At 41.2% G+C, this 22760-nt stretch overlaps 1 protein-coding gene across 5 annotated transcripts in view; it reads right to left on the reverse strand.

Annotated features, from left to right (window-relative positions):
• SCN5A (sodium voltage-gated channel alpha subunit 5) overlaps nt 1–22760 on the reverse strand; it is a 218959-nt gene that overhangs the window by 90432 nt on the left and 105767 nt on the right. For 3 of the 5 annotated variants that reach the window (XM_075746729.1, XM_075746728.1, XM_075746727.1), the window contains exons 12-15: nt 15029–15161; nt 11300–11538; nt 6275–6448; nt 4467–4823 (exon numbers count right to left, since the gene is read on the reverse strand). In XM_075746729.1, coding sequence (XP_075602844.1) covers nt 4467–4823; nt 6275–6448; nt 11300–11538; nt 15029–15161 — 903 coding nt within the window. Of the gene's footprint in view, nt 1–4466; nt 4824–6274; nt 6449–11299; nt 11539–15028; nt 15165–22760 lie in introns of all 5 variants that reach the window. The other 2 variants (XM_075746725.1, XM_075746726.1) reach the window with 1 other exon arrangement.

The raw sequence follows: 22760 nt of genomic DNA on the forward strand, positions 1-22760 counted from the left end.
AAGGATGGGTTCCAGGCATATCTGGCTTTTTCAGAGGAAAGTTTCCACTGAGATTAACCAAAGCAGGCCACTTCAAATCTCATCCAAACCATGCTGAGCAGCTCTGCTGCCAGGCACTCAAATCACCATAGGAAGACAGGACTGGAAGGTCGTCTTGGGTCACCAGGTCAACCCCCCTGCTATCATGGGTTTTACCCTTCACAAACTAATCAAGGTCCATCTCACATGCTAGTTTGGGATGAGAAGTATTCTGTCACTTAAACTGTTCTCCTCCCATGCCTAGCTCTGCATTCCCCTCATCGACTTCATATTCCCATACTGTGCTTTTTCCAGCGGTACTTAATCTCTCTTGAGCATCAGCCATTAACGGGGTGTATTGCATATCCAGCATTGCAGATTGCTGTGCAACAGCATTCATACTCTCCTTTCTCCTCTGCAATTACCTTTCCTGATGTGTATTAGAATCTCATTTAGTTTTTTAATGGGTACAATATATTGGTACATTGGTATGTCGTACTGGCTCAGTCAGCTAGTGATATGTACACAGGGATGTCTTGGTTTGCCTCCCAAGACTTCAGAGACAGAAATAGGTACTTTTAGGGTCTATTTAATCTGATGCATTTTAGATGTCTTTTTGGGTAAGAAATTTTATGACTTCACAGACTCCATTAACTAGACCTGACTACAAAGGCATCTCCATGCAATTATCTCAGATGTAGATGTCCACAGTGACTGATATGTATACTTTTATTATCCTCTCAAATATTTTGTGTTGGTAAGCTACTTGGTCATAACATAAATTCTTAAATAGGGCTGAGTGCATGACCTTACACTTTGTATTTCATAATTCCACGCATCACACATTAGTTCAATCATAATGGTTATGCAATTCTTCCTACAGGATAGCCTGATACCCTAGATATTGGTGGTGCTTTCTACCTCCGTGTTCTCAGAAAATGTCATTAATATTTTTCTGAGTGAATAGTATTTCCATGGAGAGTAAGGGAGCGGGGAAAAAAAAAAAAAAAGTACCCAGTATTGATCCTTACAGAGCGTTTACAGGCTTATATTTCTCCTTGCAGTAAAATTCTGAGGATGTCGCTTGATTACAGACTACACATGCTTGTGACTCCAGGAAGACAGAATCCACCATGGAAATGCAGCAGTGAATTACCAGCTTGTGGTGGTTGGGGAACGGTGGTGGATGTGTCATGGAAGTACTAGAGGATGTACATAAATCAGGCAGAGGTGAGACAACAGCAGTCCAGAAACTGAGCCCTGAGGGTGAGTTAACGCACTGTGGCTGTTCGCTTGGGTTAACACTAACTGGTGCTTTTTGGGTGCTGTCTATGTCATACACAGCCGAATCGGAACATGAGCAAAGACAGTGAGTTCATTGCTGCCCTGCCTCAAGTTGCCCTGCACCTCGGGCATTTCAGGAGAAGCTGCTAGAAATCAGGCTTTGTCCGCGTGGCCACCAGAAGAATAAAAGGGTGGCTTGGCCAGCGTACGTCATGCACACAGAATGAGGTTGGAAGGTTGTTCCGTCTGTGATGGAAGTGTCAATTTTATTCATGCACGTTGTTAGCGCCCATTACACGCAATTGTCCTCTGAGAAGTGGCTGGTGTCGCATCATCGGCTGACCCAGCAGAGCAGGGGGCAGCAGGGACTGCCTCGCTACCCAAATTCCCCTACATCTTCTTAATAATTCCTGTCTCAGTGATTTTCCTTATTAACCTCAGTAACATAAACCTACGTAGGAAATATGTTAAGCCCTTTATAAAACTTAACAGTAAGAATAATTATTCAGTTAGCAATTTCAGAAGCTCTTTCTTACAAACGAGGGAGAAACTTTATTACCTAACTGGCTTGGCTTTACCTTCGAAAGCAGCTTCAGTGACTCTAAAAATGCCTTCTGACAATAGTGACTTATTGTGCAAAAGGCAGCTACACAGCACGTAATTTTCCAACTATGTTGTAAAGTTTAGTTCTTTGAAGATGACTCAAATATCAGCTGACCAGCAATACACAGTTTCACGTGGCACTGCACCGGTCCAAGACATTTTCAGGATGTATGAATACAAACCATAGATTTAAGATTTACTAAATTTCCTTTCAACAGCTGGACTGTTCTATAACATGAAGTTGCCCAGGGCATTTAACTTTCCTGGCTTTTCTTCCACCATTCCTTTGAATTTATGTTAGTGAGGCTGGGTAAGACCTGCAAACCGAATCACTGAACATACCACAGAATCACAGCGGTTGTAACTCTTCCAACACCAGTTTGCAGCCGTTACTTTACAGTAGTTAAAGACCAGGTCTGCTCTATAACGCTTAGCCTTGCAGTTGGGAAAGTGACCACAGACATGACCATAAGTGCTGGCAGATGTGGCAGAGTAAAGTGTTTAATCTAGACGATTGCGCAGACCTGCTACATACGGAAAACCACGGTAGGATTTCCTCCATGCCTTCAGAGACTAAGAAAGCGTTCAGAGTCCAAATGAGATGATACCTCCTCAGGATAATATTTTTCTTATCAGAACTGCCTCTGGAAACTCAGAGGAGGAAGAAGGATCTCAGCAAGTTAAAAGAGAAACTTTGCTGGCATAGATCGCAACGGAGTTACAGGTAAAAGATTTAATGCTCGAATCTTCTTATTTTAAAGGGCTCATGGTGCTTTTTGGCTACCAGAATTTCTGGGTCTGATGATGTTCACTAAATAAGTGAGTTTGTGAATTCAATCCACTCTCACTGAAGAAAGCAAGAATTTTGCTGATGCCAGAGGAATAAGACGACCTTTCCTCTACCAGCTAATCAATGTCATGAAATCTCCGTGTGCCGCAGTTGACACTAAATGAGTCTCATGATTCAGAATCTGTTTTTCTTTTCACACCTATGAATCATTTTCTTTTTTTTTTTTTGAGTGATCTACAGACAATAATCATTCCTATTTACCAGTCATTGCCGCATGCTTACAGAACTGTTGGCTGAAAAGGATAAAGCTAGCATTTTTACTTTCAGCTGACCAGTAACTTCAGCTTATCCATGCTCACAGAGTCTTTCAATATCTGGTTTTACATCTGGGACAGTCTTTTCTGAGCACTGAAGGTTAAATATGTGTAGATAATGTTAGTGCAATCTCTGCTGAATCAGATTTTATACTTAACAGAACTTATGCACACTGATGAGTGTTAATATGCAAGGGTATCAGATGTTGCAAATTCACATCTTTTAATAATCCATGAATATTTCAAATGTTAACATTTTCCCTAGAATTTATCACATATTATTTTCAGGTTTCATCATCATACACAGAATCCATTGCTTAATGGTAGGGAGAGATCAACTTTCTGGATCTCAGGCTAAACTCCCTAAAAAGATATGCAGAAAGTAATAGTTTGCCCCAACTCCTCTAATCACATTTAGTTCCAAGAAAAATCTATAGAAATGAGAAGTTAGGGAAAAAAACATCTGCCACTTTCTGAGTAATCATAGTTTAATCTTTTGACTTTTATAAAACCACCCTATAAAATATAATTTGCTCTTGCAATCAACATTTTCACTGCAAAACTAACTGTTAAAATATAAATTAATTTAAACAAAATAATACTTTTTGTTTGTCTAAAAGGTCTTTCAAGAACTTTTCTATCCCAGTAGCTGAGAACCAAAACATTGAGTACTTAAAAGCAAAACAACCGCTAAAAGCAATCGGTAGCAAAACCCAACATTGTTTTATAGCAGCATCTACTATTAAACAACTCACTACATAAACAGTAAGCCCATTACAGCCACAATGTCAAAGATGCTCTCTAAGCTGAGCAGGCGAAACATTTCCACAATGACTGCAAGCCAGCAAAACGCTCCATAAGATGTCAACAGGGAAATACAACTCACTCTTAATAGGTTCAGAGCTTATGTAAGCCATGCTTATGGGATAGTCTACTAAAAAAGCAAGCGAGCAAGTGACATTACTGTAAACACAACCTGCAGCTTCCTAGAACATGCAGGCTAAAGACATTCGAAACTCCACTCAAAGACACTGTGCTAGCTGTAAGGTTCACATGTTCTGGATCAAAAGTGAAGAGAAATAAAAATATCTCCCAATGCAGTGACCATTGAGGTGATATTCACTCCTGTATAGAAGAGCACTGGAATCCCTTCAGCCCCATGAATGGCTTAAGAAATACAATAATTATAAGCAGCCCATGTGACTTTCTTCTAGTAAAACATTATCTGTTCTGCAAAAAATCAGTAAGCCTTCATTCCTAAGTAGTAATGTAATGCTAGCAATTTTGTATTTGGGATGTGAAGAAATTTCTTTGGGTAACAACTTGGTTCATTGAATTAAAGCCATGGAACAATGTGAGATTTGCCATTTCTGGGTTAAAAAATGGTGCATTTGCGCGCGCGCGCACACACACACACCATGAAAGGGAGGAAAAAACCAAACATCTTGAGAACTCACCACTAGATTTCCTATCACCATGACCAACAAGAAGACGAGAAGGCACAGCGGCTGCCCAGCTACTTCCATGCAGTCCCACATGGTCTCGATCCACTCCCCACATAAAATTCGGAAGATGATGAGGAATGAGTGGAAGAAATCGTTCATGTGCCACCGTGGCAAATTGCCAGTTGTGCTTATCTTCTTCACATTGTCCAGGTAGCTTTTCCCAAAAAGCTGCATTCCTACCACGGCAAAAATAAAGACGATGATTGCCAGCACAAGAGTGAGGTTACCGAGGGCACCCACTGAATTACCAATGATTTTAATGAGTGTATTTAAGGTCGGCCAGGATTTTGCCAATTTGAAGACTCGCAGCTGTGAAAAAAACCATAAACAACAGTGTCAGTTCACAGAAGCAACAGACATTTCAGCCGATGAATTATTAAAGTGAGTAAAACCTGAAAGACATTAAATGCCACAGAGTGCGCGGTACAAGGTGATTTTAGCCATACTTCCTGCTAACCTAACTACATCTATTAATAAAATATCAGTTGGGCTTCTTGGATAAGAATTAAGTTTTCCAGAGCAATGCTCTGCCTTGTTAGATAGACGTGCTTTTAGAGGCTCCTTCCCCCGATATCATGGTGAGGAGAGGATGGAAGGAGGAATTCTCAGGTCTTAATATTCTCTTTTACATTGCTTTTTCTCCTCAAAAATTTCTCCTCAAATTAAACAGCCTGGGCAGGCATCTGGGGGAAGGGGTTTAGGGTTTAATCCCACAAAGGGAGAAGCAATTCCTCTGTGTTTCAGAGCAAGCCTCAGCCAGATGCTATTAGCTGTTAGCTCCCAGGGTGAAAATCACCTCTGTGCTGAGGATCACGCAGTCTATGCACAACCCACGTTCCACTTAAGACCTATTTTAAGAATGTAAATGGTTCCTAACCCTTGTGCTGTGTTTTCAAGTGAAGGTTTAATTTCAGCCCTATTGAAGAGGGATTTCTCAGAAAATGACAGGGGACTCTCAGGACCTAGCAGCAGCGGTGAAAAATTTGCATTTTTGAGCAGCGCAGAGAATTTTGGAAAAAAAAAAAAAAAAAAAGTCTTTTGCTAAATGTAACCATAAGGGCTTATTTTCCTGGTCTTTCCAAGCTGTGAAGCCATATCATGGCCAGAATGATTAGCATGGACATCCTGGTACATGAAGTGCAACACAAATGTCAGGCTGGCAAGGAAACTACTTTTCTGTTCCAATATGTCGACAGTCTCTCATTGATAGAATACCACTATCCCGTGCATAACAAAGGAGCTGACAGCTAAGGAGTTCCCGTGAAAGACAGATGTTATGTTATGCTGATCAGTTCTAGGAAAAAAAAATCACTCCGTGAATAATTCAAAGACATTTTCTTTTGACAACATTTAAAAGAACGGTGGCATGTTTATAACATAATTTAGGAATAACAACTTCTAAAACGACAAGTTACTGGCTCTTGCATCTCTTGGGCTATCAATTATCTGCTGACTATGCTAACAGGTGTACAGGTATAAAATGGCGGATTTTTATTACAAATTGGAACTCAAATATTTTAAGTGTGCTACAAGTACCTCGCACAGCTAGAAGGAATCAAATTATGTTCCCATTTACCCTGATGTAAATCTGGAACAATTCCATTTATCCTGCAGCCTATAATTAGTGTCATGTACTGTTCACCAGTTTGCAGCAATTACAGTCTTTATTGGCAGATGCGTTTTTAAGACAATATGTTGCATTCATGTCAGAGTTTATATGTAATAAAAGAAGAGGGGTAAGAACAGAATAAGCCCATTACCAGTCGAAAGGAGCGTAAAACAGACAGGTTTCCCATGCTGGACAAACCCAGTTCCATCAGGCTTAGTATAACAATTATGCTGTCAAAAATATTCCAGCCCTGCTGAAAATAGTAGTAGGGGTCAAGGGCAATTACTTTGAAGATCATTTCTGCTGTAAAAATCCCAGTGAAGACCTGCAGGAAGAAAATATGAAGTCAACGTAACCTTTTAAGTACAACTCCTTGCTTGCAGACTTTCTACTGATTCAGGTGAACACGGCAGAAAGCCAAAAACACTTTAGAAGCAAATACTTTATTTTTCACTGCTGATTCTTATCACTATTACAACTTTGTCTAGTCTTTTCACAATAATATTTGACACTGTTGTAAACTTAGAATGACATCTGAGTTCGAGCTCTGGATTGGAACATACATTTCCATCTCCTTCCATCATCTGAATAATCCCAGTGGTAGAAAAGAAAGTTCAATGGTGCCTTTTATAAAGGTTAAATCTATTCATTTCAGAGGAGAAACCCGAATGAACGGAGTGGGAGTGTTAAAGGGGTATTTGGGTTGTAGTGTACCTGCTGTATTATCCCTTTTTATTTTGTGATTATCAATACCAGGGTAGCGCAAGCCTCCAGTCATTCTGAGGTTATTGCTGGCAGTGAAGGTGATTAGAAACTCTAATTTCAGTCCTAGTCTTTTTTTTTACAAATAGTCACAGCAATTTTCTTTTCACAGCATCTTGGGAACACATTGCTTATTTATGACCCAGTTCAAATGTCATATGGTGGAAGTTCTAATTGGAACATTTTTCTTTAAAACTACATATAAATATTACCTATGAGGCAGAGGGAGAGGGAAAGGGAAGGCTGCTGACAGCAAATTCAGTTTTAACACATTCCTGCAAAGTATCTCAGAGAATCAGATCTTGTCCTTTCACATGCCCTCCTTAAGTACCAGTTTAAATGCACAACGCAAGGCTACAGTCAACTTAAAATGACAAAATGTGGGCATCAGGTTCTTCATATACTGTTTTATTTTTGTTCCAAGTCCCTGTACAAGGTGCATAGAGCTTTGTGCTTCTGAAAAATATCTCTGTAGCACTTATATATTAAAGCACATAGTTTTCCACAAAACAGCCAATGTCAATGCACTGTGTAGGTCAAAAAAGAGGGGAGAATCCAGAGCTCACATATCAATAACATACAGTCAAGGAGAAATGTTTTCCTTCTAATAAGCTGAATATTCATGGCACTATCCAAGGAAAAATTATCAACTCTGATCAACAAAGACGAGAAACTCATTAAGATGTGGAAAGGAAAAGTTAATATTATATAATATTACATAATTTTTTATTTATTTATTATATAATTAAGATATTAAGGAATAAAAATCATAGCCTGTGTTTGAGGAAGGCTTGGCTATACTTTGTGATGCTTCAGGAATGAATTCTTCCAAGTGGCTGTTTTACACACTTCCTTATGTAAAAAATACCTTCTCTTTCTCATCAGGAAAATAAAAACTTGGGCTGCAACAATTTGGACTGTCATCCCATCACCGTCTCATACCAAGAACCCAGCAAAACATCCTGTCTCATATTTCCAGCTAGCCAACAATTTCTGAGTCACTGTGGCCAGAGATACCAAAGATTCCCACCAGAATGCTCCAATTTCCCTTAGGACAGAGAACAAGACAAAACTGGATGTCTGTGAAATTGTATCCAGGGGACTGCCTTAAAAACCGCGATACCACGCTGCGTACATTATGCAACCATCTTGCTGAGAAATGACTCAGGAGGATCACTTTCTTTGCCTGAATCATTTTAATCAATAGCCTTCTGAGAAGGAAATGTCACAGTAAGATAGCAAAATGTCTGAGCCTTCCTGAAGGCATCTGGAATCATGTATGTGTACCAGCTACGAATTTCAAACGGCAGTTGTCAAATCACTGGTACCTGGTACACGGTGACTGTGCTTGTACGAGAGGCTGGATACTCACTACGATAAAGGCTGGAAATAAAACAAATAACGTAAATCCCACTGGTGCTAAATATGCCACTGCTGATTCAGAGGACTTTGTCTTAAAAAAAATTCTTTTATCTATCATTTCAGCTATTTAAGCTCTAATATTTCATAATGGCATCTCAGTTTCTAAAGGAAAACAAAACTTGGGAAAATCTTGTTCTATCAACTTATTTTTGAAGTGGTGGCACTGTACAGGCAGATGAACCATGTAAAGATGTACATGTACTTGGCTGGCCTTCTGATCACATTTGAAAATGCTGATTCCTGCAAGTGATGAACTAAAGGAGTTTGAAGGTAGCAGGTGCTGCGTGAAGTAGGTGGACAATCAGAGCAGGAGATCTCCAATGGCTGGCAGCAGACGAAGAATTGTGGAATCCATCTTCCACTTCCATTCTTTCATTTCTCTCAGAAACATTTGTTTTGAGGAAAAAATGCCCAAGATCTGCCCTTTTTAATATTCCCCACCCCCCCCATCTAGTGCTAACATAATCACTCAAAGAGGGTTAGATGCAACGGGAAGACGACAGCCCCCAGCGTGGGGGCAGAGGAGGGGTCTGGCCATCTGCGGCTTAGGGGACGCAACCACCCGGCAGCCTGCCCTGGACCTGGGACTCCCTTCCCTTTCACAGGGGATTGCAGAAAAAATGTCAATTTTCATTACAAATGACTTTGCAAAATCCTTCACAAAATGGAATTACCTTTCTCTGACCTGCTCTATTCACAACCAATCCAGTTATGCGGGGGTTTAGTAAAGCTGGTGAGGGGAAGCTGGGACGGTCTGGCCTCTCATCAACCCACCCTGGGAAGGGGAGACCCGTGCCATCAGCTTGCTACAAAAAAATGTTAGCAGCCTGTTTTGCTTATTTTACACTTTAGCACAAAGAGGAGAAATAGCTCTAGGCAGTGCTCAGAAACTCACAGTGAGGCAATTATATTTTTTTTTTTTTTTGTAAAATTTTGAAAAGTTTGCTTTGCAAATCCCCCCCCCTGCTCGTTGTTTCTATTTCCTTGTTGGCACCCAGCAGAGCTCCACTCATCCCCGGCAGGTCTGCAGGAGACGTGTTGGCAGGAGGGATGCCAAGGGCTAAAGTTTCACTGCCTGTGGTCTGCAAAGAGAGAAGCTGATCTGCCAAAAGCAGTGCAAGGAGCAGACATATTTAGTATCCCAAGTGCCAGGGGAGGAAACGGCAGCATTGCTGCCTGCTCTGATGGATACTGGGTCCGAAGGAGTTTTTTTAAGTCATCTTAGAAGACCACAAATTGTTGAGCAACAAGGAATGCTGGCTGCAAAGAGGAGCTGGATGCAGTCCTGTGAGATGACTTTTTGAGCTACCCTTATCTCCTGCTTTCTGCAGAGGGCAAGAGCACGGGCTTGAAGCAAGAGAGACCCAAACAGATTTTTGCTTAGCACAACAACAGAGATTTGCCAAGACACAGCAGCTGAAAAACTGAGGACTACAGCCTAGAAGAACCTCAGCCTGCCCAAGGAGGCCCAGAGCTAAGAATAACTAGGACCAGGGCAAAGAAAAAAATCCATACATGATGTACCACATATTCTAGGACTGATACAAAAAGTCTGATAACTGCTACTACCCAGCTAAACCTGCCAGCGTAGGATGCTTCTCACTAAAGGCAGACAGCACATCTGTAGTGTCTTGGCATACTCCCACTATAGTTGATGGTCACTACAGTCACTGGCCTCCAGGACATAGTTCACCTTATCCAAAAGTAAATGTCTTTAAAATATCACATTAACTGTGCCTTAAAATTGTCCATTACTCTCCATTGACTTTAAAAAGGAGACAAAGGCAACCAGCTCTGACAGACTCCTACACTGTAAATACCTAAAGTTAGGCAGGGTGAATCCCAGTTTGAGACACTGCAGCCTTCAGTTTTATAGAAATAAAAGACTTCTCTCATCTCCGCTATGACCTTCTCAAATCTTCTACCACCAGATTTTAGGGGCAATTCCACCATGCCATAGCTAGATGGCACGTGCCTTTTCCTATATGGACTATTCTAAAATTAAAAGGGTTTTAAACATTGTTTTAAAGCAGAAAAACACAGTAACTTTTAAACATAAATAGAGATAGAGAGACAATTAAAGAAAAAGCTTCCATTTTGTAGTAACTGCAGAATTTTGGTGGCCCTCTGCGTTAACATGTGGTACCACATCACCTCTGGAAAGGCTTTTCTGCTGTCCCTGCAGCTTGGCTGTAGTTCTGTCACTCTGCTTTTCCTCGGAAAATAACAACTCTATTCCAGCCAAAAGCAGCACAGAAGTGCAGTCTCTGCTTCCTTTGCAGCTCTCTCCCTGGCTGCTCCAGCTTGCACATTAAGAGTTTCCCCTCGAAGAATCAGCCATGCTTTGCTCCATGTCCCCTCTCCCCTGGGGTTTGCACAGGACCCAGCACACACAGCTGCACAAGGCAGGGAGGCACAGCAGGACATAGAGGGACATACAGCAAATGTACGATAGGCACCTTCCATCATGCATGTCTACTTATGCTCAAGCACCATTCTATTTCCTTCCAAGATCTTGCCTTGCTTTTTTCTGTAGTTTTGGATTTTTTTGGGGTTGGTTGGTGGTTTGGGTTTTTTTTGGTTTTTTTTTTTTGTTTTGTTTTGTTTTTTTTAATTAAAAAGTCACTATTAGTCACCAGGAACTGATGCCTTATCATTGCTTTACTAGAAATCCCAAATAAACATCATTAACCCTTCTCTTATCTCGTTTCCTTAAATGTATAGAAACTAGAAACCTATCAGGAACAGCCCTGATATATGGCTTTAATGGTTACTAACAACGTTCATATATGTTGTTTAATAAAAATAGACCCTTGTCCTCCATGCATTTCTCTTCTGCCCCAGAAAGAGGTGACTGCAGACTCTCTTGACATGTCATAGGCAAAGTGATGCTGATAGCATATCAAAACAGGGTCTTCCCAAGCCGCAGCCGAAACTTTAAAAAGCAGGAAATACAATTCTCAGGTAGCACTTCAAGTTCACGTTCACTTACCAAATTGCCTATGTAAAGCATGTGGTCAAACTCCTTTGTCATCTTGTAATGCTCCAAGGCCATGAAGAGCGTGTTCAGCACAATGCAAAGGGTGATGGTGAGGTCGGTAAATGGGTCCATTACCACAAACTTGACAAATTTCTTGATTAAAAGCCAAAGCGGGCAGCAATCCCAAATGAGAAATTTAACAGCAAAGTGGTTCCAGCAGGGAGGACATTTCTGGTGTGATTCCTCAAGCTCTAAGTCACAAGCAGTAAAGTAACAGTCAATTCACACTGAGTTATATGACAAGAGAACACTTAAAATGACTCATAGCATAGAGGAAGGCCCCTGAATTACCCCAAACTTTTTTTTAGGGTAAAAATATTTCTGTCCTAACAGGCTAGCAAATTATGCACTTTGGGTTTTTTGCCAGTTGACCTGCACTTAGCAGACAGTGACCTATTCTGAACCTTTTAAAAGTGTCACAAGCAAAAATGGAGAATCACACTAAATATGTAAAGTCTAGTATTATATATAGGCTCAGATTTTTACTGTTTTCCATTTTGGCAAGTTCAAGTGGATAAGAATATACTATCTTCATTTAACTTAGACTGGAACTTTTTTTTTCATTCCTGGGTCCCATTTTAGAAGTATCTTAAGTAATATCTTTTAAAGTGGTTAAGAGATGAAAGAGCTTAAATCCAATATTTAGAGCTGAGTTAAGTGCTTGAGAGCAAGAGTATCACTGGTTATCAATAGCGTTTCTGTTCTTGATGTGCAATCCAAAAAGGCATTAAGCATCTGTTTTCTTCTGAAAGGCCCGCATACAAAATCAAGGGAGTGCATAAGTCAGTTTGAAAATGCTGCTAAAGCTCCGGTGTGCTTTTTAAAAGTGCTTTTAAAATTTTACCTAAACCACAACTTTTACATGTTCATTTTATTTGAGCACAAAGGAAGGGAAATAGCTTCATAAGCATAAATTTTGTTAAATGGTGAAAAAGAAAAGACAAAAAAGACAGTTAATGGCTGAATGATAATGATTAGTGGAATTCCTTAATGCTTTCCTTTTCTGATTCCTTTATGGGCATGGAATGCAGCATAACGGTTTTAGTCTATATAATTAGAACCTGCACTGATAACAGGAAAACTTCAGCCAAGGCTGTTATTTCAATCAGTTTATAAACAGCCTCCTCTCTTAAGCCAGGATGCATTCTCTGTGCATTTTCCTTCACTGGACAACAGAAATTGTGGTATTAGGTGTCTTCTAGCAAGCTTTCAAAATATCAGATGATGCCCCTCATGCACAGGTTTTGCATAAACATCTACACTGATCCAAGATCTCTGGAAAAACAAATTGCACCCAAGAAATAACTATGTCTTTCCATCCTCCAGAGGGTTTACAGGTAAATGCCTAAAGTGATGTGGGAACCATCTATACCCCAAAGAATTTCAATGCAAAATCCTAATTTTGCATTTTTTTTTAAACTGACCTCAAAGTAATAAAGACTCTGGGCAGTCACTTCCTAAAGGACCTAGTTTTCCAGGTAAATCCAGAAGAACACATCTATCTATATCTATACTCCTCATAATCACTTCTAACCAACCCTGTTTATTCCACTGTTACTAATTTTGGGACCTTCATGATGGACACGCATCAGATGTGTGACTCTTTCTCTGAGGCTCCACACTTGACACAAGCGCCTTTAAGTCCAGGTTGCTGCTGAAAGGGGAGTTTCATCCCTCTCAGCCACATGTTATTTCTGTCCTTTTGCTAGTCTTTGTGCTCCTGGACCTTCTGGGTGAGCTCGTTCTGCTCCCTGATTCGGCTGAAAACCAATTGCTTGTACAGTCAAATCAAACTGCAGGAACACAGCAAGGGGAGGAGGAAGGTGTGACTGTCCTCTTTTGGCAGTCACGTGGTATTAAAATGGTTTAAATCAATAAGGAAACCACATCCTTTCCCCACAACGGGTGAGCTCTAGAAGTGACAACAGATTTAATGGTTTTTGAAAGACATAAGCAAAAGGAAAAGTAAAATTAGACCCAACTGCTTTTTTTCTGCTACTTTATATTTTTTTTAAAAAAATGGTCAGAAAAACACAGTCCAAGTTCGTGTTGGAGCTAGTTTTCCTCTTACTTTTAAATGCAAACCCCCCCTAGGTTCTTCCTTGTCTGCAAAGTTTTGCAACGTCTGGGAAAACCAGGCAGATGATGCCTACCCAAGAGCTGAGACCAGAAACCAGGTCGCTAAACAGACAGGGATTTCTGGTCTGGCTGTTTCACACAGTTTGGCACAAATCATACAGCTATTATTATAGTTAAAGCCTGTGATACATTTTATTCTGATTTGATATTACTCTCATTAACAAGTATTCAATTTCAATGACTAATCAAGGCCTGGGAGTTAGAAAACCTTTGATAAGGATTGAAACAGCTTTCTTCTGTATGAGGCTAAAAATGTACATCTTCTGAGTTACCCTAGACTTGATGGTCTCTGTTTCTGTGGTAAAAAGTAATAGAAAGTACCATTAAATAGATAAGCAGAAGTCCAGCTCAGGCCTTATAGGCTTTCTTAACTCATTACAAAGAAGCAAATCAATCACAAAGCTAATTGCTAAAAAACCCCACAGAAAACAAATAAAACCTTTACAGACTACACTAAACACTGGAATACATTGAAGTGATTATTTACCTATTAAGAATACAACTCTTTATTTATTTAAGCATATATATATCTGTTCTGGCCACTATACTGCTGAATATAACCACAGGGGATGGTAAAAAGCTGAGGAAGAAGAAGGGCTTTGTGGTTTCACGCTGGGCTGGCTCCAAAGAGTTAGATCCAGTCCCTTTCTATAAGGCATCTCCCAGATAAGTCCCTCTGTCTTGCCTTGCCTTCCTATTCATCAGTAACACAGAGAATAAGGCTGCAGGACAATCAAAAATTTCCCTTCCTCCACCCTGTGTTCTCAACAGACGTTTTTCTATACCCTTAGTTGCTACCTCCTATCTTGTCTCAATTTACAATGCAGGAGACACAAGGAACTGCAAGAAGCCCTTTCATGCAGCATGTAAAGAGTCTAGAAATGTGATGTCTGGCTGTGAGTTGTTGTCTTGCTATCAATAAATTTGTGAAAAGGAAATGCAAAGTTCCTGTATATGGAAAGACAGGGAAGGGAAATCCTCCTGCACCTGTGAGAAGCCTAATGAGCAATGGGAAAATTTGCTAAGAAATATTTGCATGGACAAATGGGTCCTTTGAGCATCCTTAAATTTCACAGTGGGATTCAAACACCCACCAAATTGTTGTGTCCCACTAGCTGCCCTGCAAGGAGGAGACTTTTCTTCTCCAGTACTTGGAAGTTCTGCACGTAGCTGGTGACTGCACACACCAGGCTTCGCATCAGCTCCAGAGAGATGAGATACAAATGTATGCAGTCACTCAAATATTCCGGTGCTCTACTGTCCTGCATCCTGGTTAGCCCTGTACAAATCAAATGCCATGGGGGCATGAACTGTTACCAGATCTGACTCTGGTTTTGTCAGGATTTTTGCAAGTCCATGGGTAAAATAGGGATTAGATTGCCTTCTGTTACAGTTTCACCTATATTGTAAGGGTTGCATTAACTATCTATAATGCCTTCTTGCAAAACAACAGAGTTTAATATTCTGGTCTTTTGTGTCACTTTGTTCCTGCCAGTCAAGATGCACATGGCTTTGAGTTGGGGAACTAAAGATGTGTCTTACCTTCCAGGGCACTGGTGATGATGCTGACAGCGCTCACTGCCCTCTGCCTCTGAAAGGGTTCGTCCGAGTGGTCCACCGACGGGCGGTGGGGCATTAAAAGCTGCTTCTTGCTTGCCTCATCCGAGGGTGAGGTCTGCTTAAATGAACACATTGGATCAGCAGAATGAAAACAAGGCAGATACAGGGTAGCATTTGCAAAATTGCCTAAGCACTGCTTTTCCCAGCTGAGAAGTCCAAAGCTCACTGATTTCCCCAATTAGACACGTGCTGATGGGGGCACTGCTTTTGAAAATGGTACTTTCAGCAATTTTGGAAACTTTGGCCTGTCCTTTACCTTCGTGTAAATAGGTGAAAGATGCAGGTGAAAATAGAGAGATGCTTCTGATGCTGGAGAAACAGCAGTGCTGCTTTACCATGCTCTTTGCTTGTGAAAGAAGCCCTGCTTAATTACATTAATTATTCCATTATTTCTGAAATGTGTTAACTGTTTAATTATACTGCTAGAAGAGGAAAAGGGGCGTGGATAACAGCTCCATTACAGGCCTCTGATATCATAGCAAGCAAACTGACTCCTCAACACATGTTTTTTCTTGTTCTGAAACACTGCCAAATCTCAGGAACATATTGTCATTCTAGTGATCTTTGGTGTCATGGATTCTGAAGCTCTGTAATTAGGGAAGAATCTCAGCTTCTTTTTTCTCAGGAAAAATAACAAATAACACAAACTGTCTAGTTCTTATGTTTCTCAAGGAAAAGCTTAAAAAAAAAAAAAAAGACCAAGGAAAAAAAATACCAGAAAAACAGAACTCCCAACTGTCTTTATTTAATGTTTCATTTTAAATTAGTTTTATTCTTTTTGAAGGCTTGTGTTTCTGAAGTCAGCCAGAAACAGACTATAGCTGTAGACACACACTGTATTAAATACTTTATATTGTCAGCTCACAGGAGCAAGATGTTAAGACTTTTATTATTACAAGCTCCCACTTCATACGGAGACAAATCCTGCTTGCTTTATTCCTCCAGCTCTCCCACAGGCAGAAGGAAACGTGGTGGTTAAGGTGTAAGGGTCTGGGAAAGCCAAGTTCAATGCCATTCTCAGTCTCAGACCTCCTGGTCGAGACACTTAGTCTCCCAAAATAAATGTTTTAACAGCCTCTGTCCTACTCCTCCAAGCATACAGGCTGTGAAGTCCGAGATACTACGTAAGCAAGAGAGATGCATTGTAGATAGATGGGTCCTGATGGCTCTTGCAATATAACTCAAGGAAATGTGAAAAGAGAAGAGACTCCTATGAAGGTGGAAACCTCTGGTTTATACAGATGTCAGAGTAGCTGCTTTTGCTTCTCCATATTCAAATGAGCTACAGGAATTCGATTCAGTCTTCTGGATCTTCTCTCATCACTTGTGGCTGAAATGGCCCTAACCAGCCTGAGCAGCACGCAGGATGCCAACCGAGACCTGCCATTGCCAGCATCTTCACAGCTCTGCTGTCAGTGCCTGAGACATGCACCCAGAGGGACTCAGGATCTCTCCTTTTGGCCATTTCTCTTGGCCAACCTTCTCTTCAGAAAAGACAGTTCCATGAGAATGGCAGGAGAAAAGTGCTGAAGCTCTACAAGCTGTCTTTCTGGAGTGTGACCACTTCAGGGCAGGGGACATCTTGTCAGGTTTTTGCAAAGGACAAAGCCACTTGGCCACTGGTTGACACGGAAAATAGCCAGGATTCTGGTCCCAGGTCACTTCAAAGTACTGCAGTTAAAAATACCAATCACTGCAAGGCCAGAGAAGAGCAAGGACTTTTAAAGCAGGCACTTAAAACATTAGCTAAGCCAGGGAAGCAGTAATGCTTCAAAATGGCTTTTTTTTTTTTTTTTTTTACATATATATATATATATAAAAAATGTTCTCTTTTGTTAAAACAATTGGGTCATTGTCCCTTGAGTTACTGATGCAGTCATCTCAAAAGGAGAGGTGTAATCAGAACCTATTCAAAGGGACTCCTACTTGTGCATGGCGTAACAAAAAACCACTCTATCCTTGGCTTAGGAGCAGGGGAAACCAGGAACGGTATTTCGGATGCATTAGTTTGCTTGATTCCCTTCACGTCAAAAACATCCAATAAAAACCAAAGAAACAACAAATGTTTTATTAATGAAGAAAACATCTACAAAATTGCATAATCATTCGCAGTTTGCAGTACATAACAAATACATTGGACTGAAAAGAAATAACTAGACAAGAAGATAAAAAACATGAGGGAGACTAATTTCTAAGTAGAATAAACTAAAAATGTAAAAGCAAAGAAAAAGGGTGGAAAAACCCCAAATAAACCCCAACTTTTCTAGTTCCCTGCTTGTAGAATGAGCCATAAGAAAACCTTACATTTCAAATTCCTCTGGATCATCTAACTCTTTTTAAACTGTACCATCTTCCCATCCCATCTAACCCAAAGCTTAGGAGAGTGGCATGTCTTTAGACAACCTCATCCCCACAGGTATCAGTTTTCTGACTGTCAGAAAAGATACTGTTTTCCTATTCATGCTTGCAGAAGTTGTGGGTTGGTGACCTTTATCCGAAAGCCACCTTTTACTCACAGGTGCAAAGGCAATTCACTGCAGAGGTAAAAAGTTGAAGGAAAAACATTCACAGATTCATTCTTCCTATTTTTTTGATTCAACTAAACCAGGGTAAATGAAAAGTCCAAGTTAAACAGGTTTGGTGTATCTTTCTTAAAAAAAATAGCAGGAAACTGACTTTTTCCCTAGGTTTGATGTGGTATTCCCAACCCAACAAGTTTTTTTAAGTCACTCTATTTTTCTTTCCAGCCCAGCATCCTCAATCCTGCCACCCATGCCAGAAGAAGCGGTCCCCAAGACTTCAGGAGTGCTGCTGGAGCCAAGGGCGCTGTTTGCAGCGTGCCATCCTCCGCACGCAAAGGGGTATTTCTGAAGGACATATGTGCATGGCTCCTTCCTTCCTTCATCTCTGGTGCAATTTGTTTCTGGCCCACATGCAGAACAAATGCTACCGTGCCCTCCCGCCCGGCTGCACGTGTCCCCGCCGGAGCAGAGCCCGAAGCCCGCTGCTCCCTCCAGCTGCTCGGCCGTGGGCACACAGCGGGGATTCATCCCCAGAGCCTGGTCACAGTGTCTGGCGGGCAATGTATGGAATGTGCAAGGAATAATCCTGTGCTCTTGCAGGAGGATGTGGTGGTCTCTTTCCCAAGAGAGTAGCAAATCTATCACATAGTCAGCTTGCTATTTACTAAAAAGTATTTTTCCAGGAAAGAAAGTTTCCATCCAGGTGAATTGCTTAAAATTTTTGATGTTACTTAGGGAAGTTTATGAGCTTTTGTTCTTTGTAAAGAATAGACATGTGAGGGTTTTTCTATTATTATTTATTTTAGAACAGAGATAACTAATAGTCACACAAGGAACTGACAGTTTTTGCACTTGAGATAGAGAGCAGTTCCAGGAACTCGACAAACAAGGCAGCATAAAGGCTATTATCATTACGGAGAGAATATACACAGGCACAGTTGTTCACCGTACTTATATTTCTATAGAAATTAAGCTAAAATAGCAACAGTCCCTACAGCTATGCAAGAAGTCTCCTTGGGATCCAGATGAGAAATCACAATGGATTTAAAACACAGGCACCTCCAGCAGGACAAGATTATTTCTGTTGCTCCCTGATTGACTGAAAATGTTTGTCCTTCAGATTAGCAAAATTCTATAGGGATAAATATATTATTCAGTAATTTACATGTAAATGAGGATGCATAACACTTCAGATTTTTTTTCTTCTGAGTGCCTACAGTTCTGAGCTATGTCAAAGCCCATGTGAAGATGGGCTTATACATGGCAGCATTTTAAAGACCACATTTGGGAACTGGGACAGGTTTAATTTTGCTCGTACAGTAAAAATCTTTTCAAGCATAAAAAGAGGTGGACAGGCCACAGCATGAACAATGGGCCCAGTAAGGCACCAGCACAAGTACTTAATGAGATTGAAGACGACCATAATAGCACACAGCATTAAAAAGAAGGCATTTAATTTTGTGGATACTTGATTATTTAAAGAGATGCACTGTAAACTGAAACAGCTTGTAATATTCATGTCAAATCTGGATGATTGATGCTTAGGATGTACTAAAGCAAAGTTTGAAATGAGCAGAAAGTAGAGCTGCACTGACAACTCTGTGTGACAATGGCAGAGGGCTAGCTAGCTTTCATCCAAATGACTTTATTGGTGGTGAATTTTTGATGGCTTATCTTGTAGACCTTTTTCTGAACATGGAAACTGCTAACACTTTGCCTTTTCACCAGTCCTGTGGCAAAGCAAGAAGGGGAAAAAAGAAATTTTACCTCGAGGCGGTTTTAGGGTCAACAAGAAAACCTCAAACCAATGTGGTCAGCAAAAGAGTTTTATGCTTAGCAAGGAAAAAAGGCAGAGACTTTTTTTTTTTTTTTTGGTATAACAATGTCAAAAAAAGTTTATCTAAAGATAAGCTTCTCAATCATTAGTGTGGCACATCAATAAGCAGCCTGGCCTTTCTTAAGAGCTCATTCTCCAGTAGTTTTCACTCCTGTCAAACTAGCAATAGTCAGCATTTCTAGTTTCCCAAAATAAAAAAAAGTATGTGAAACCCAGAGAAAATTCAGGAAAGGTCGTATGTGCAAGAGGGACCCCAGGTAGCTCCAACCTCCACCTCGCTGCTCATCCCAAAGCCACGTCATGAGTGGCCCTGCTCCGCTGCTGGGAAGCTCTGGTGAGGGACGGAGAACAAATGAGTGGAGACCACCAGGCAGCAGCCAGCTGCCCACTTGCAAACAACCACCTCCTCAGTCCCGTGTCCATTCCTCTGCCACTTCTAATCTCCATAATAATTGGAATGCCAGGCTAAACCAAAAAACCCCTGTGATATCCCTGCAGAGTTACAGAAAGGGCTCCAATTGGTTTTAGGAGGCAAGAGGAGATGCTGCCATGGGTATGTTTTAACCCTCAAGAAATTCTTGATGATCACAGGCGACACCCATCCTCATCAGATACCATGGATAAATTGAGCTCCAGATAACAGCTCATTAACTTAATCCAATTCTGTTCAAACAGATCAATACTTCATGAAGGGAGATGTTGTTCTAACCTCTTAAATAACTAAGATACACCAAGACACAACAGAGAAATAGGCAGCTACAAATAAATACCACAAGAATGCACAGAAACTTTAGTTTGCAGTGTGCCCTTACATAATGGGTAGACTTTCAGTAAAAAAGGTGAAAGCCCAAACTCCCAGCCCAGCAATCAGCAGGAGCATAAAAACATATCATTTTTCAAACTTCTCAGTCTCAGGTCAAGCAAAAGAAAAAAAAAAAAAAAAAAAGACTTCGAGCATAGTCACCAAGTCCTGCTCATGTCTTATTTACACTGGGGTAAGTTTGTTGAAATCAGCAGCTGCACCACTTGAAGAAAGCTGGTAGGAGAACAGGACCAGCCCTGCAGGGTACACACCGGAGATTTCCAGGAGAGCGACTAGGACTTACCATGGGTTTCTTGGGACAAGCTCCCTGAACCCCTCAGATTTGAACACCTGTTGCTCTTCACATCCAGGTAAAGACTGCCTGACCCAGAACTACTTTTGTGGAGGGTGTTTGCCAATCATACTTTCATATTGCACTACTTTGCTCTTCACATCACCTCAGCGGCCTTTCTAGCTTCAATGCTGCAGCGTAACCCTCTGTGCTGCCAAGGGCAGCTCCCCAGCAGCGCTGTCACCACTCTTCACGGGTGCTCCTACGTAGCATGGGAATATCAATGGGTGTAGCAAAGTGTGCAGAGACACATGGGATTCCTGCAGAGGAGAAGATGTCCCTCCTCTTGCTCAGGCTGTGCACTGAAGACTCTGGTGACTTGGCAGGACCACTTTGATGCAGAAGACCACATGGACGGATGCCATTCTGCATGGCAAACTACCCCAGCTGACAAGGCTGATGAGTCTAAGCACTATCCACTGAGATTATTTGAAATCTCTCCTGTTTCACTAGCTGTGAAATTAGGGATTAAGTGGAGGAGATGCAAAGAGCAAGCACATTGGTTTCTTACAGAAACACTCACTTCCATCTGTGACAAGCAGCTAGGGTCATCTGAAGAGCATTTGAAAAGGTCTTTTTTATCGTTCGTGCTCTTCTGCAGCCAAAGTCAAGAGAAAAGTCATCTGAGTCACCTGAATAGTGGGATAATCTACTGCAGCCACCTCTCTTGTGGAAGAAGGCACAAGCTGCACAGATGCCTTCGTGTCAGCTCGGATGCCACCCGCAGCCATTCCTGTGGGCAAAAGGTCCTTGGCTGGGACAGGGGGTAGTAGTTGCAATGACACAAAGGCATGAAAGTCGTTCATCGTGGTCCCAACTACTATGCCTGGGGTAAAAACTTCAGGCTGAATGTTGCTAAAACTGATCAGGTTAGATTTCTCAAAAGTGACTGGTGAGTTTTTGTGCTTTCCCCGAGAAACCTTAGGAAGGCCTAGTCTGAAATCATCTGCTGAAACTATGGTCTGCTTAAGGGCTGCAGGTTGAAAACTCAAAACCAGAGACGGCTTTGAATCAGAAGTGTTCTTCAAAGCTTTTCCCAGACCAGAATTCAGTGTCTGCCCACCTCAGTAGCAATCAGACAGGTCTGTGTTATGCTCATCTGATACTACTGAGCATCACAGAGGGACCTAAGCAAATGTGACTTCAAAACTTAATATTGTAAAACATGTTTTGCCAGCTCCATCACTTCAGACATTGTGTTTACATCAGTGAAGCCACACTTACACCTCGGGAAGCTGCAAGTCAGTGCTTAACACATATTACAGTGATGCCTTATCATGGACTGGTCCTCTGTTTCTTGTCCAGAGAAGACAGAACAGATAGTTCAAGTGGGTCCTTTTTCACCATGGGCTTACACTTGCACAAAATAAATAACAGCAGCAGCATCAGTGGGGTTAATGAGGTAACCACAACTTCACCCTGCAACATCTTTCTTTTGCCACTGCCAAACATATCAAGAGACTATAAAAAGAAGTCAGAGCTGCTAACAAAGAACAAACTCAACTTCAAATTTGAAGAAGAAAACAGCAAAAATAATCAAACACAAAGCCCAGAAGCACGTCGATTTATCTCTGAGCACACTGAGGTGTTGGATTTGCTATTTCCTTTTGCCTGCGCTCCACAGCTAAGGCTGCACGTTTGTGCCCAGCGCTTATATTTCCTGTAGCAAATACATCTGTACAGCAATGGGCTCCTTGCCAATCAGCTTTTAACTCCAGCTCACATTTTCTGGATAGATTAGATACCAAACTTGTTTTGCAGAAGACACAACATCCTTCACATTGCATCACTGAATGAGCATCTGTTACTATAGTGCCTGGGTGTTATTTCCTAGATGACCAGGGAACTGCCAAGTGAGTTCACCCACCCGGGCCATTTAATTTTCAACATCCATTTTTTTAAAAGGCAGAAGGCTGGCAAACAAAAAGAAATGCCAGCAGAGCTCAAAGCTGCCCTGTCACCTCAGGGTCCAATCCCGTAAAATACCAATATTTCCTGTGAAAGGTGGAGTGCTCTCATGCTTTGTTAAGCTTTTTCTGACAGCTGGGAGAGCCTCAGCAGCCCACAGAGCTGCTTTCCTTCGAGGGAAAAGGGGGACATCCACTGCTCATCTACTGAAGCCTTTCTACTTTGGTTCAGAT

Source organism: Balearica regulorum, chromosome 2, assembly GCF_011004875.1.
Source record: "Balearica regulorum gibbericeps isolate bBalReg1 chromosome 2, bBalReg1.pri, whole genome shotgun sequence".
Taxonomy (NCBI): domain Eukaryota; kingdom Metazoa; phylum Chordata; class Aves; order Gruiformes; family Gruidae; genus Balearica; species Balearica regulorum.